This window comes from Emys orbicularis, chromosome 1, assembly GCF_028017835.1.
Source record: "Emys orbicularis isolate rEmyOrb1 chromosome 1, rEmyOrb1.hap1, whole genome shotgun sequence".
In the NCBI taxonomy this organism is placed as follows: Eukaryota; Metazoa; Chordata; order Testudines; family Emydidae; genus Emys; species Emys orbicularis.
In genome coordinates, this window is record NC_088683.1 from 157774261 (window position 1) to 157791054 (window position 16794).

Sequence of the window (16794 nt, forward strand, 5' to 3'; positions counted from 1 at the left end):
ATGGAAAGCAGGATCCTGTAGCTCTTGGAGACGCAGTTTGCATCTTTGGTGAAGGGGAGAGGCTCCTCATGTGAGAGAATGTGTTGAGTAATCCCCCGAACCACTGCCTTGAGATATAGTGCAATAGTAACCTCTGTCCCCCTTTTTTTGTATTCTCTGAGTTCAGAAGTTTGGACTCACTGCCACTCAAAAATTAATTTATTCTCCTAGTGGAGTAGGCACAAGGGAAGAGGAACTGACTGGCTGGCTCTGGGGATTGGCATATGGAGCCTTTTGCATCTAGGTCTCTAGTTTAAATCCATCCTCGGCTGCTAGGCCCAGATCCTCAAAGGTGTTTAGGCACCTTGTTTCCTTTAGTTTCAATGGGAGTTAGGCACCTGAATATTTTTGAGGAGCTGGGCCCAGGTGACTGAGCACTGCTCCCATCTAATGGCTCTTCACTGGCCCTTAGGTGAAATGAATCTGAGGAACTCAGGCCAGTTCTTAGTGGATATATAAACCAATCACAGCTGTCATTAACTGGACTTCTTGTTGTCAGTTTAACCTGAGACCAAGTACTGAATGGCTCAAGAAGGCTGAATTTGCGTCTTACCCCTCAAGGTGATCCCGCTGGCTGGAGAGCAGTGAGAAGCACAGTTGCACGACTGCAGCCTGCTCTGTGGATACAGAGCAGTCAGTCTGGCATCATTCATCAGGAGTTGCTTCTTTGAACAACAAAGATCGTGTTTCTGTACTTTTTTTTCCTGTCTGAGCGATTTGTTTGCCTGCAACATTAGTCTGCTTCTGTTTGCTGCTTACAGACAACATTTCTCCCTAGGCCAGAGTGTGAGGTTGATGGTGGGGTCAGGAAGAACAGAGTGCATCTGCAGCTAAGAGAATCAGGAGCCTCCCTAGGAGGCTGGTAGCGTACGGGGAGAAGAATGAATGTGCAGATTGAAGCTTCTAAACTGTGACTTTTGGTGACAGGAAAACCCTCCAGTTCCTCAGTGTCCTCTGCTTATGTTCCCTTCCCACAGTGCTACAGCAAGGGAAGCTGCTCATCACCACCGAGTTTGGCAAATTGCTGGTGGAGCCCAATGAGATCTGTGTCATTCAGGTGAGGACTAGGCAGAATTCCACCTCCTGCTGGCTTGTTTTTGGAGGGAACCTCCAAAGCTGAAACAGTGAGTTTTGCTTGACCTCAGTCGAACCCCAGAGAGCTGGACTAACTCAGGAGACCTTAAACTTTGCTCAGCAGAGGCTGCATTAGGAACTTGCCACGAACCCCTGGGCTGACCTAATTTGTGTACAGTGCACCAGTCACAGCCACCCTAATCTTTAATAGAGAAGCATACAGTGTGGCATGAGTTGCTTGAATCCAGTTTTAGCATTGCATGCTGGGATATGTAGGCTCAGCAAGCCATGCCACCATGTGAAACTTGAGGGCAACCTTGGGGGGCACCTGTAGAAGTCAGTTGTCTGCATTTGGCCCACAAGCTGCACATTGGCACTTCTACATGAACCTCTTGTTGGCTGTAACAACCATCTTGAGCTGCTCTTGATATCTACTTTTATTTTTTCCCTCCTAGCAAGGGATGCGTTTCAGTGTGGAGGTGTTTGGAGAAACCAGGGGCTACATCCTGGAGGTGTTTGGCGCGCATTTCGAGCTACCTGACCTGGGACCCATCGGTAAAGATTCACCATCAAGTTTACAATGGATTCCGTGGGGCCAGAGTGCTACAAGAGCAAGGGACGGCGAGCCAAAATCCATTCCTCCTTCCTCCCCAGGCTTTCCATTCATATGGGATACAGAAGGCCAGGTCCATCCTCTTCTTGTAGCAAACTCCCTTTTACGACATAGGAAGGCTTAAAATTTCAGAGACCTCTCTGCTAAGAATGAATTCGAAGCCTCAGTATGAGATGCTCAATAGGAGGCCCGGAGATGCTCTTCAGTTGCTCCCTGACAAATGGACACTATCATTTCACAGAGTAGCCCCCATTCCCAACAAAAAACTTGGAAGGCCATTAATTCCCTGATTTCCCCCCCCCCCCCCCCCCAGAGTAGAGAAATTCCTCCCACCCCAGTCTTGTCCCCCAGCTGGCTCATTCCAAACATGCTCTTGGCCTTTTAGATCTCTATAGATGTACTTGTTTTTTTTTTTGAAACTCCTTTTACGGACATTGGGCTAAATTCTGCTCTCAACCGCACCGGTATACATCAGTCACTCCAGTGAGTCCGTGGAGGTATTTTGGATTTACACTAGTGTAACTGAGAGAAGAATTTAGCTCTGTGACTATAGTTAGAAATGTAGGGCTAAATTTCTGAAGTTTCATGCAGTAGGGAAGCTGCATTAAAGATATGCATACCTGCTGCACAGCCAGCGTCCGGCATCTGCCTGCCCAGACCAGCATTTGCACCTGCAATTTGGGTAACCAGCCATTTGTGCTCCGTTACTGTATCTGATTAGTGTGTGTAAGTGCTCGTTAGTGCAAGTACACAAGGCCAAAAGTCTACATACCCTTTTAACTACAGAAGGTCATCGGCTTTGCATTGTGTTCTCAGAGGATGGAGGACGAAGAGGAGGAGTCTCAGATTTTCTTCCCCCATCTCCGATGCATGGGACAAGAACCCAGAAAGGATTCTTCCAAAGAGGAAATTGCTGTGGGAACTGGAGATCATTAAAGTGGGAAGGATAGGAGCCAGGTCTCAAATGCAGTCTTCTCTGTTCAGTTGGAGAACTATGTAACAGGCAACTGTTTGGCCAGAAACCACAAAAATGCCCCCTCCTGTGTGATGTGTGCTCTACAGATCCTTTGCCTTGTTCACTGAATGCACTAGAGTCCTGTGGAATGAGATTATAAGAGTGATTCTTCGGCACCCTTAGCTGTAGCAGTCCAGCCAGGATACGGTGATTTCATGTTGTCGTTGCAGTCAGTGCCTGTTTCATATGATTATTTATACTATTTTGCCTATGTATTTATAACAAGCTTTTTCATTAGTTAGCTTTTTTCAGAGACATCTTTGGAATTTTTGAGTCTCCGAGAGGGGAGAAATCTATTCTAACATTTTATTTTTGGAGAAAATAAAATTACCGTACTTGCCTGCAATTCTTCTTTTCAGGAGGTAGTAATTATAAGAGATCCTCTCCATACCAGCCACCCAGCTTCCCCCCAGAGATCATGATGCTTTATATATTTTATTCTTGTTTAACTTCACTTTTCACTTGAAAACTGACAGCTGGAGGAAAGTACTGACTGTTAAACCTCAGCAGCAGGTAGTAATGCCTGGCACTTTTATCCAAGGAAGTCAAAGTTCTTTGTATTAATAACAATAATAATGAGAAGAAGAATGCTTAGCACTCAAATGGTGCTTTACACTTGAAAATGCTCTACAGACATTAACTAACTCTTACAATACACCTAAAACTAAATAAGTATCATTAGCCTCATTTTATTATTTTCCACACATCCAGAAATGTGCTAGTACCTGATGACTTTCTAGAGATCTTTCCCCAAGGTTATACAACCAGTCAGTGACAGAGCCAGGAATAGAAAGTCCCTGATGTCTAATCGTCTTCTGCCACCCCAAGGTAACACTCCCCGACTATTGAGGGTGTGTAACAGTGTAGTAATCAGAGCTGTGAGAGTTGTCTGACTCCCATGATGGGAACATGGACTTAAATGCCAGGGCGTGTAACAGTGACCCCTGTCTGAGAGTAAGGATTACAGGTAAATAGTTTTGTTGGGAACAATAAGCCTCTTTATGGAGTACAGTGAAGTGCCTCTAAAGTCATTCAAACTCCAAAAATACACCGGTATAACCAGGGAAGGACAACAGTCCCCACTTTGTAAAGACATCACCTATAATCTTGCTACTTTCTTTTTTTTTTTCTACCCGAGGGGCCAATGGTCTGGCTAACCCACGAGATTTCTTAGTGCCAGTTGCCTGGTATGAAGATCGCCAAGTAGCAGGTGACTACACAGTGATCAGCAAGTACCAGGGCAAGTTGTTTTCAGCCCAACAGGTAAGGAAATCAGAGTCCTTTTCACAAAGACTGGATCACACTGAAGCTCTATTAGTTATAATAAGTGCGCATTGTAGGATGTACTATTTACCAACATGGCAAATAACTTTGGGGACCAATCCTTCTCCCACTGAAGTCAGCGGCCAAACTCCCATTGAGTTAAATGAAAGCAGGAGTGAGCCCGCTGTTTTGTTGGCACATTTCTCCCTCCAACTAAAATGCTCTCCGTCCATAGTAAATGTTTCTTAAAGAAGTGTTTGACTCTGAAGTTAGTGATTCTTTGCCTCTAGGAGGTGATTTTTACCTCACTGCTTCCAAATGCTATTCAATGGCCTATGTGAAAAGACAGGAGTGTGTTTTTGTGGGAGGCCATTGGTCTAATTTCTAGTGGGCAGGTGTTCCCGTCACAAAAAATTGCCATTACAACTATTTCCTTATGGGTGGTGTCAGCAATGAAGCCAAGGAGTAAATGGGCCTTGGACACCGAACTCCCCTCTCATCACTAGAGATGGTGCAGTACTGAGGCCCATTGGCAGGGTATGGCGAGGTGGAATGTGCCCTGCCACTGCCCAGGCGATACCTGTTCTATGGATACACAGGGGGCTTCGGTCTCCAGGCTGTCAATCGGGCACTGGTTACTAACACTGAATGCGTTTTGAATTACAGAGCAGGGCCCTGTATGTTAGCAGAATGTTTGGAGAGCACTGGGGATAATCCTCTGCTGCCTTTGTTCTTCTTGATTTGATAGGATTTCTCCCCATTCAATGTGGTGGCCTGGCATGGGAACTACACACCGTACAAATACAATCTGGATAACTTTATGGTCATCAATTCTGTTGCTTTTGACCATGCGGTAAGTTCTAAGGCTGTCAATATAGGCATGTATGAGGTGGAGCAATGAAATTGGCACCTATGAAATCTAAAGCCATTGGGAGCTGTGGGTGCTCAACACCACGGAAAAACGAGGTCTCTTATTAGGAGCCTAAATATAGATTTAGGAGCATAACTGGGGTACCTAAGTTTGAAAATGTTGACCTAGCTTCTCCAGTGCCACACAATGTGTCAGTGGCAGAGATGGAAATAGAACCTGGGACAGTCCTGTTGCCCAGTCTCCTGCAACACACTACCCCACCTCTTCATCTCAGCCTTCTGCTTGCCACACCACAAGGCCAAAGTCTAATTCAGCCTGAAACAAATGTCTGTAAGTCCTTGGAGTTGGGACCTAATCCTGCAGTGGTGTAAATGGCAGTGTAAGTTGCACAGCAGGTAACTGGTGAATTAGAAAATGGATGTCAGTGGCAAGTCTGTGTAGCTTGCACCACGTTGACATCTCAAGCACCTGTGACTTTCAGTCTCCTTGAGAACAGCTGGGAAAGCGCTCAACAGGGCTGTGCAAGGCAAGACAGTTCCCTCACAGAGTGGGCCCAATTCTCCAGTCCATTACACTTGTTCTATGTTGAAACAAGTTGTTTTACGTTGGGTGAAACTGGTGTAACAGGGAGGGAACTCAGGCCTTACATCAGGGAATCTTACACCCTCCTGACTGTTGCTTTTCCTGTTATACCTTGAATAGGTAGAGGGGGGAATATAAGGTACAGTCCTTTTGCACACCTGCTAAATTGATCGGACTTAGTCTAGTTTATCACTTACTCCTGATTTTTGACTGACTTACACCAGGCATGTTGCTGACAGCACTGTGTGTCCCTGCTGCATTTGGACCACAGCTGTCTTTCAGTAATATTATATAGTTCTTATTAATTACTATTATTATTTAACATTTTTGTTGTGGGAGCACTTGGAGTCCACAACCAGGTTGAACTCCATTGTGCTAGGCCCTCTATGAACATATAAAAAATGCCAGTCCCAGTGCCAAAGAGCTTGCGCTCTAAGAGACAAGACATAACAGGTGGATGAGACAAACAAGCAGGTGAGGGTGGGGAAATCACTACTGCTTTTTACACTGGGCCCAATTCAGCTCTGGTGTAAAGGGGCACAAGTGCTGCACATGCTTACACATTGCTGAATGTGGCCCAGTTTGCAAAACATTGCTTTACACCATGGCCCAATGGGGGAAACTCTGCGCCTACAAGGAGAGCTGACAATTGGAGTTGATGTCCATTGTGCAAGTCAGAGAAGAGAATTCTGCCTCAAATTCTCATTCTGATTCACCTCTCAGTTAGAAAATGACTCTGCAGAGTGTTTCCTTTGGGTCCCCTGAGCCCAGGGCTGTAACTGTATTTGAAGAATTGGCAGCTTTCATTGTAATAGTTTATAATGCTTATGAAAAGTAACAAAAGCCAAAATCAATGCAAGCGGTTTCTCTTATAAAGAACCAGCCCAGTGAAATATTTGTTTTCATTAGGCTATCTCTTGGCATTGCTTCTGCACGTGAGAATGGAGAATTTCTAGTTAGGCAGCCAACAGAAAGCATTGCTCAGACTCTAGTTAAACATGCCAGGGGAAAGGATGATCTTGTGATGAAAGCCCAGGGACTCTGACTGGAGTCCAGTCCCAGCTAGGTTACCAAACCACTATGTGGCCTGAGGCAAGTCACAATCTCTCTGTGCCTCGATTGCCTCACTTGTAAAAAGGAGGAACGTAATCATTTCCCACCTCATGAGGGGCTGGGAGGCTAAGTTCCTAGTCCATTGGATGTTCTTGTCTTTGGTAAACTTCACAGAAAGGGTTGAGGAGGAGTTTTGGAGTCAAGACTTCTGGGCTCTGTCATTGCCTTACTGTGCACTCTTGAACAAATCACTCCTCTTCCCCATCTGTTAAGGGGGATGATAGTGCTGACCCACCAGGATTTTATTGATTTGTGTCTGTAAAATGTTCTTCAGACTAAAACTAGGTAAGGACAAAGTGCTGTTTTATTACCACAGACAAGTATACTTCTCAATATACTGAGCCCCTTCCCCGCCCCGCTCTCGCCCTTTCAGCACAATCTTCATCCAGCCCCCCTAACCAGCGGCCATGCTCACCTGCAGGCCACACTCACAAGTCTCTAGATTGATGTCCCAACTCAGCTCTCGTCAGCCCATAGATCTTCCCTGCACACACATTCCTGGCAAATGCCACGCTGGGCACTGTGTATAATTCTATCAGAGCTGGGGTTGGTGTGTTCTCTCCATTTCTGCTTCCTCCTCACTCAGTTTCACTCTTTTTTTTTTTTTTTTTTTTTCTTCCAGCTGGTCTCTGTAGTGAGGGGAATCATAGAAATGGAGGGCTGGAAGGGACCTTGAGAAGTCATTAAGTCCAGCCCCTTTCATTGAGGTGGGACTAATTAAACCTAGACCATCCCTGACATGTTTGTCCAACCTGTTCTTAAAAACCTCCAATGACAGGGATTCCACAGCCTCCCTTGGAAGCCTGTTCCAGAGCTTGACTATCCTTACAGTTAGAAGGTTTTCCTAATATCTAACCTAAATCTGCCTTGCTGCAGATTAAGCCCATGGAGACATTAAGTCCATTAAGACATGGAGAACAACTGATCACCATCCTGTTTATAACAGCCTTGAACATATTTGAAGACTGTTATTGGGTCTCTCTCAGTCTTCTTCTCTCAAGACTAAACATGCCCAGTTTTTTTAACCTTTCCTCACAGGTCAGGTTTTCTAAACTTTTGATCATTTTTATTGTTCTCTGGCCTCTCTCCAATTTGTGCACCTCTTTCCTAAAGTGCAGCGCCCAGAATTGGACACAGTACTTCAGTTGAGGCCTCACCAGTGTTTAGTAGAGAGGACAGTTACCTTCCGTGTCTTACATACAACACTATGGGTAATACACCCCAGAATATTAGCCTTTTTTTGCAACTGCATTACGTTGTTGGTTCATATTCAATTTGTGCTCCACTATAAACCCCAGATCCTTTTCAGCAGTACGACCACCTTTCCAGCTTTTCCCCATTTTGTAGTTGTGCATTTTATTTTTCCTTCCTAGAGTGCAGTACTTTGCACTTGTCTTTCTTCATTTTCATCTTGTTGATTTCAGACCAATTCTCTTAATTTGTCAGGATCGTTTTGAATTCCAATCCTGTCCTCCAAAGTGCTAACAAGTTCCTTCCCCTCAACTTGGTGTTATCTGCAAATTTTATAAGCATACTTTCCTTTCTATTATCCAAATTGTTAATGAAAATATTGAATAGTACAGGACCCAGAACTGACGTCTGCAGGGGCCCACTAGATATGCCCTTCCAATTTGATAGCGAACCGTTGATAACTACTCTGAATGTAGTCTTCCAACCAGCTGTGCAACCACTGTAACGCTGCCTGCAGTGACTCAAAAGCATGAGTATCAACGTCAGAGCAGACAGTTAGGAACTAGGCACAAACCTCAAATTGGTTGTGAGTTCTATACTTAGATTTCCAAACTAGTTATCAAGTGTAAACTGCTCAGTCACTATAACAGCCTTAACACGGAGTCACAGACTGTCCCCTGGGCTACTCCAATCTATCTTACCACTCAGATAGATGGTCCCTTACACAAAGAATCTCAGCAATATTTAGGTTACTCCCAGTCCCCAAGGACCAGTCACTTACTCTAGATTAATTGCCCCATAGATCTCACACCAGTGACAACACTTATAGCCAATCCTATAATAAACTATTTAAACATTTATGAACTAGGAAAAGAAAACCAGAGAGTTATTTACAAGGTTAAAGCAAGTAAACATAGATACCCAAATGAGTTCCAATCTTAAGTATTAAAAGATGATAGAAGCTTCTGTATTCGGCAAACTCTGTATGTCCTTTAGGGCTAACCCAGGCTAAGCAGCGGGGGATCTCATGCTTATGCCTAGAAACCTTGCCCCCCAGAGTCCAATCAGCATAATCAGTTCCTTCTTGTTAGAGGTTTTATCCCTCTCCTGTAATGTGCTGTGAGCTACCAACTCAGCAGATGGGAGGAATCCACTTGCATGATTCATCTGCATGGGCAGGAGGGCAGAACAACAAGTCTTTTGTTGACAGTATATAGGGAAATTCCATTTGCAACACTGCACAATAGTCCATCTGGTATCAATGGACCTTTCCTGTTGGGAAGGCCATAACACCTTCTGTTGAAGATCAACTCTTAATCCTAGTTAATGTCTCTCTCCTATCTGGTGATTTAGACAGGCACAGAGACTCACAATACAGTTGTTCAAATACTACCTTACAATATGGAATACAGATGTTGTAAGTGAGGTCAATACATATGGCAACTCACAAGCATTCAATAAAGTATAAACACTAAACACATTCTTATAGTTCCAATACCTATTTTAACAATACTAACACACAGGTGAGCCAAACTGATTCCAGCTATGTATTGGTCAATGTTCAATTGGGACATGGGGACCTTGTCATGAGCTGGCACCTGGCCTGCCAGTGTCACATTCAATTTATAGTAATTTCATCTAGACCACATCATTAGTTTGCTAATGAGAATGTCATGAGACACTGTATCAAAAGCCTTACTAAAATCAAGATATATCACATCTACAGCTTCCCCTATCCACTAGGCCATTAACCCTGACAAAGAAGGAAATTAGGATGGTTTGGCATGATTTGTTCTTGAAAAATCCATGGTGCCTATTCCTTAAACTCTATTATCCTATAAGTGCTTACAAATTGATTGTTTAATAATTTGTTCAGGTATCTTTCCAGGCATTGAAATTAAGCTGACTAGTCTATAATTTCCCAGGTCATCTTTGTTCCCCTTTTTAAAGATAGTTACTATGTTTGTCCTTCTCCAGTCCTCTGGGACCTCAGCCATCCTCAAGGAATTCTCAAAGATAATCGCTAACGGTGCCAGGATTGCTTCAGCCAATTCATTAAGTAACCCTCGGATGAATTTAATCAGATCTTGCCAACTTGAATACATCTAATGTATCTAAATATTTTTTAACTTGTCCTTTCCCTGTTTTGGCGTACATTTCTTCCTTCTGGTTGTTATTATTGTATTGAGTATCTGATCACTATTAACCTTTTTAGTGAAGACTGAAGCAAAACAGGCATTAAACTCTTCAAGCTTCTTGATGTCATCAGTTATTAGCTCTCTTTCCCTCTAAGTAGAGTACCTACACTTTCTTTCATCTTTCTCTTGCTCCTAATGTACTCAAAGAACCTCTTCTTATTGCCTTTTATGTCCCCTGCTAAATGTAACCCATTTTGGCCCTTAGCCTTTCTGATGTTGTCCCTAACATGTTTGTGCTATTCTTTTGTTTTCATCCTTAGCAATGCATCCATGTTCCCACTTTTTGTAGGATTTCTTTCTGATTTTCAGATCATTAAAGAGTTCCTGATGGAGCCATATTGGCCTCTTTATTATTCTTCCTATCTTTTCTTCACATCAGGATAGTTTGCAGTTGTCTTTAATATTGTCTCATTGAGAAACTTACTAATTCCTCTTTCCCTGAGATTTTCTTCCCATGGGACCTTACTTGCCAGTTCTCTGAGTCTGTTAAAGTCTGGTTTTTTAAAGGCCATTATCCTTATTCTGCTGCGATCACTCCTTCCTTTCCTTATCATTTCTAATCTATCATTTCATGAACACTTTCACCCAAATTGCCTTCCACCTTCAGATTCACAACCAATGTCTCCCAGTTGGTCAGAATCAAGTCTAAAATGGCTGTTCCCCTGGTTACTTCCTCCACCTTCTGAAACAAAAAGTTGTCCCCAATACATTCTGGGAACTTATTGGAAATGTTGTGTTTTGCCATATTAGGGTCACTCGGGGGAAAGGAGAGGAGCAGAGCTGTATGGTCTCCCCTGAAGCCAGCATCCCCTGTGGGATGAGGAAGTGCTGCAGCATTCTGGGCTCAGGACAGCCCCTCTTCCTCTCTGCAGTCAGTGCTGTAGCCATGTGAGGGACTCAGTAGGACCCAGACAAGATGGTGGAAGGTCAGGGATGGCAGAGTGCTTGTCAGCGGAGAGACAAGAATTGGAGCTCTTCTAGGCCAGCCAAATAAGGAAGCAGCCTACCCGTCTCCTTCCTCCTATGCCCAGAATGGGATCCGGAGCATGGGTGGCCTCACGCCAGCCAAGAAATCCCACTCGCCCTCCAAACCACTTCTAAAATGCAGGTGATGAAAGTGTTTCAGAGGGTGAGAGGCTGAATTGGCAGGTGTGGCTCACAGGATGCAGCTGAACTGACAGGTCTGAACTTAGCCATGTTTTCTGATTGGCCATCCTGTTTGTTTTTTTTCTGTAGGACCCGTCTATTTTCACTGTCTTGACAGCCAAGTCAACCCGACCTGGAGTGGCACTTGCTGACTTTGTCATCTTCCCCCCCCGATGGGGGGTGGCAAACAACACCTTCCGGCCACCTTATTACCACAGTATGTCTGCCTTTACTCAGTTACACTTGAGAAGCAGGTCGGGGGAGGGGGTCAAACAAGCCACGCTTCCTGTTCTCCATAGGAGCCACAAGGAGAAAGATGGCTTTGCCTGCATCCTCTTACTCAGCTAACGGGGGCCACTTGCAGCCAGCCAGTCTTTCTTGGGGCAGGAACCAATGGAAAGCTGTCCCCATTTACAGCAGCCGAGAACAACTGTACAGGAGGTGACGTGGCTTGTGGTTACACATGTACATTTATTTGTATTAGAGAAGCACGTAGTGGCCCCACCAAAGTTGGGTCCCCATTGTACTGGCACTGTGCAAACGCCTAGTAATGGTATGTCTGCATTGCAAGCGAAGGTGTGAGTGTAGCATGGGAAGGAAGACCCACACCAGCTTTAATCTAGGTAGAGCAGGTAACAGTAGTAGTTAGTAGTGAAGACACGGTGGCTCGAGCTTCAGTGCAAGCTAGCTGCCTTAGTACAGCCCCACGGGGGACCATGGATATGTATTCAGGTTGCCGGCCTACACCGGAATCTGTGCCTCCATATCTTCCCAGCTATTTTTAGCTACGCTACCTAAATTAAAGCAAGCATGGGTGTACCTACCCAAGCTATAATTGCATGTTAATTTGCAGTGTAGACGTACCCTATAAATAGTCCCTGCCCGCCAATGCTTACCATCACACCGGAGAAGAGACACAAAGGGTGGGAGAAAGCAAGTATTATCCCCATTTTATAGATGGGGAATTGAGGCACTGAGTGGTTAAGTGACTTGCTCAAGATCACACCGGAAGTCTGTGTCAGAACTGGCACTGGACCCTAGATCTTCTGAGTTCCTCTCCAGTGCCATAACCACAAGGCCATCCTTCTTCACCACTTCATGTGTATCTAGTTGGAAAGTGGTGCTGTTGTTACCCCAGCAATATCTGGGGCGCTTAAAACATTTGTGTAATAATAATTTCTCCACCCTCCCACTCCTGCCATTACTTGGACTTAGTTCTGAAGGACACCCGGGGGATTTTTTCTGATAAAAACCCAGCCCCCTGACAGCACAAGGGGCAGTTGTGCGTCCATCTGAATAAATCCCAGAGGCAAGTCCTTGGCTTATTCTCCTGCTCTGGTTTTAAATAATGAAAGAAAGGGAAAACAGCTAGATACCAATTACACCAGGTCACTGAGAGTGTGTTTGTGAAACACTAAATTCATATTTATAGGATTGTTTTTCACCTATGGAACGATGGGGTCTGACCTGGCTCTCTGAACACATTACATTGGCTTAGGAAGGACCCAGTCTTGCAAAATGCTGAATATCTTCAAATCCCATTGAAATCGGTGGAGCTCAGCACAACTGTGGAGGGATAATGGGTTTAAGCCGTTCTTTCTCAGACATTTTACACGGGATCTAGCCTTTTACCTGCAGAACTATTGTTGTCCTTGTGTCCTGTCAAAAACCTGCATTCAGAGAACATGAAGGCTGCACAGTTAGGTACTCAGATCATGAAGTGGCAAAGTTATGATTTCCCACACAACCTTAACTTTCCCCTATGTATAAATGCATATAGAGGCTTTTATTACATGGGCATACGCTATTTCTCTGTCTTTGAAGGTATTTATATGACCCTCATCCCTGTAGTATCCAACTGTCTGAGAATCATGAATGTATTTGTCTTCCCAGAACCCTACTCAGGGAGGGAAGTGCTGTTTTTCCCATTTTACAGATAGGGAACTGAGGCACAGAGTGGAGTAAGTGATTTGCCTATGGTCACACAGGAAGTCTGTGGATGAGCCAAGAATTGAACCTGGGTCATTTCAAGTTCCAAACCAGTGTCCTAACTGCTAGGCTAGCCTTCCTATGATATATTTTACAGCCTTAGCTACACCTATGTAACATCTTACACTTCTGTGCCTCCTAAATGCAGTCCATGAGCCATTTATATGAAAAATTCTCAGTAAACCATTCATACACACGATACTGCAGATTAAGAATGAGTAGTAGTGAACATTTGCTTGCAGATATAGGCTACCTATATTTTTGCTAAAGTAGTTTTGTAGTTAAATGCTTCATCCCCTGAATTGCACTGAAGAAAGGGTGCACTGCTGATTCAAATGGAAATGTAAAGAACATAGCTACCATATGGCTTGATCTTACAAAAATGTGTAGCCAAGTATAATACTAACTACACTGAGTAGACCTATTAGAGTCAAATCTACTGAGGTAAGTGGGTACTACAAGTGGTGGTAGTTTGCAGAACTGGGACTAAAATACATACTTTAGAGAGACAAGAACATACCTTAATGAGAAGTCAAGAGCCAAATTCAGCAACCTTTACACGAGTGGGATCTTATTCCATAAGAGCTTACTGCATTGCTTTTAGTGGGACTAGTGCTCATCATGAGTACCGGTGGCAAAATTTGGCCCATAACCATTAGATACTGGACTTTTATGACCAAGATAGAGTGAGTATAAAAGAATGAAACAAGATGTTAGAGTACACAGGTGGCTCAGAGCTTCTACAAAAATGTGTATTAATATCCCCTAGTGCATAAGGCACTGGAGTAGGCATCAGCAGGCCTGTGTTTTGTTCCTGGCTCTGTCACTGGCCTACTGTGTGGCCTCAGGCAAGTTACTTCCGATCTCTTTGTCTCAGTTTCCCCATCTCCAAAAGTGTGATACTAATATTGACCCTCCTTTATAAAGTGCTTTACGACCTATAAACAGTGCCTATGAGCACAAAGTAGTATTATAGGCTTCTCTACACAGTTTTAGTACCAATATAATTAAAGCAGTGCAACCCCCTAGTGTGGACACAGTAATACTGGTTTAAAGGTGCTTATTTTGGTATACAGTATGAACTCCTTACATACTGGCATACCTGCATCCAGCTGAGCAGGTTGTACTGCTTTGACTATATCGGTTTCTGAATCCATATAAATGTAGTGGTACAAAACCTGCATGTAGAGCAGCCCTAAGAGCACCACACACTGGATCACCAACACTACATCTTGCATCACCCCTGCAGTTGTTTGGAGGTCACTGATCCAAATACTGAGCTGGTCCAGCCCTACTTAGTTTGTGATCTTCAAGGGGATGACCGCCACGCCGCGATGACTGCAAATGGTATTGAGTTGTAACATCGATTGTGTCTCCACTTCTATAGGGAACTGTATGAGCGAGTTCATGGGGCTGATCAAAGGGCACTATGAAGCGAAGGAAGAAGGGTTCCAGCCAGGAGGGGGCAGCCTGCACAGCATGATGACACCCCATGGGCCAGATGCTGAGTGTTTTGAGAAGGCAAGCAAAGCCAGGCTAGAGCCCGAGAGAGTTGCAGAAGGGACCATGGTAAGAGGCCTACAGAGCAAGTAAAATGTCTGCCTAGCCAGGTAAAAGCTCTAGCAGCAGCAGCACATGCTACCAACATGGGTCTCAGAAATGCAGCTCAGACCCTTGCTCTCCCGGTTGGAAGTGTGTCTAGGGAGAGATTTGAAGTGCTGAACACCCAAAATTGGAGCTTGATTGTAGGTGCTCAGCTCCCCCATTGTGACACAACATGCTGAGCTCATTTGATAATCTGGCCACTTAAAGGGGGAGCTCAGAAGTTCCAAAAAAGCTCGCCTCATCTTCTGGGGACAAAAGCACACTCCCTTCCACCCCCAGTTCCTCAGACCAACCAATGACTGGTTCTAGAAAATGGTCCCCCAGCAGGCCCTGTCCCAGGATTTCTTGGATAGTCTGGATTTTCCAGGGTGTTCCCAGGTTCCAAAATCCCTTTTGGGACCTGCCAAACACCAGCATTGCAATGGTACATCTCAATGGGCATTATGGACAGTTTTAGTGGTCTTAGCTGGAAGCTTTCTCCCCTTGACTGAGCAGGTAGGAGTTATGCTAGGCTGGCCTCAGCTGGGAACCTCCCCAAACTGAGAAGCTAGGAGCTAGAGTCTGGCCAACACTGGACCTTTGGTGTATTTTCTGTATATACCTAATAAAGCATGATCACTATGCGTGTATTCCCTCCTCTCCTTCCTGCCCTAATGTACTTGCTGTTGTTCCCAACAGGCCTTCATGTTCGAGTCCTCCTTCAGCATGGCTGTTACCACGTGGGGCCTCAAGACCTCCAACTGTCTAGATAGGACCTACTACAAGTGCTGGGAACCACTGAAAAGCCATTTTAATCCCAGCTGCAAGTAAACAGAAGTGAGCTGCTTGTGCGCTCTCAGGCCAGTCACACTGATGGGAAACAATCAGTGATACCGACGGGCAAGGGCTGGTAAAGGAACAAACATCCCTCAGTACAGCGAGCGCCATTGCTCTGCAGCCATTTCAACAGCGACTGATTAAATGAATTACTCTTGCAAACCTGCGTATCTAGCCTTGAACCGCACCACAGTTCTGAGCTTTCAAGTATCCAATTAAAGTGTAAGAGCTGCAGTGCCCATGCCATGGGGCTCCCCCAGCAGGTGGTGTGGTGTGAAATCTGTACCTTCTACTGAAGTGAGATAGTGGTAGACTTCCTCTCAGGACACTCATGAAAATCTGACACGTCTTTCACATGGGGATGCTCAGGAGCAACGATTTATTAAACAATACTCCAGGAATGATCTTTCAGCGAGAGGGTAAGAATAAATAGGAGTTAGAGGAGCCAGCCAGGTCCGGTCTTAAATCCAGCAGACCTACTGCCAATCAAGGGAAGGTTACCCTTCCAATGACACACAGCCCAATCTTCAGCACCTACTAACACATTATCATTTCCCTGCAACTTCTGTCTGGGTTTGTCAACACTAAGAATGGGATCCACAAAGCAACCTAGGCACGTAAATCTCAGTTCTAGGCACCACTGTGATGCACAAAACTCTTTAGGCATCTACAGGGTTCAGCAGCAGCCAAACTCACTCAGTGCCTGAATTTTTGCAGGCAAAGTTCCATAAGCACATAAGTTTCTGCCACTGGGCCCATGCACTGCTGCCTCTCTCTAGGCATCCAGGTGTCTCTCTTGCCCAAGCCTCAGAGCAATTCATGAATTGGAGGAGGGATAAGTGTTTGGCCACCTAAATTGCATGCAGGGTGTGATCAGGTAGGCATGCTCAGAGGCTGTCTAACTCCACACAAAACAGGTGGTTGGGGGAGGGAAAAAGAAGAGTTCCCTTAGCCTGGTGGGTAGGGTACTCACCCGGAATATAGAACACCCCAGATTCAAGCCCCACCCCTGTATTGGATAAGGTTTTTAACATGGTTGTTACAACCTTGACTCCCCATTGCTTTGTGAGGAGGACCTTGTATCAGCTTAGCTTGATTCTTTACCAATTACTATAGCACATTCAGACCAAACGAGTGCCCCCACAAGAGGTTGTACCCATTTAACTAAATCTGTTTCTAAACCAATTTAGTTAAATCAGTACAATTTTCCTATGTAGACAAGGCCTTATTTGTTGAGTCCACTAGAGCAAGAGGAGAGCCCAGGGCACATATCTGGGAT

General features: G+C 44.7%; 1 protein-coding gene across 1 annotated transcript in view; it reads left to right on the plus strand.

The window, feature by feature from the left end:
- Positions 1–15509, plus strand: part of HGD (homogentisate 1,2-dioxygenase) — a 37230-nt gene extending 21721 nt beyond the window's left edge. The window contains exons 8-14 of the mRNA XM_065418205.1: positions 1017–1096; positions 1569–1668; positions 3880–4004; positions 4753–4857; positions 11196–11322; positions 14482–14663; positions 15378–15509. Of these exons, the coding sequence (XP_065274277.1) occupies positions 1017–1096; positions 1569–1668; positions 3880–4004; positions 4753–4857; positions 11196–11322; positions 14482–14663; positions 15378–15509 (851 nt within the window). The remainder of the gene's footprint in view (positions 1–1016; positions 1097–1568; positions 1669–3879; positions 4005–4752; positions 4858–11195; positions 11323–14481; positions 14664–15377) is intronic.
- Positions 15510–16794: the final 1285 nt, after the last annotated feature.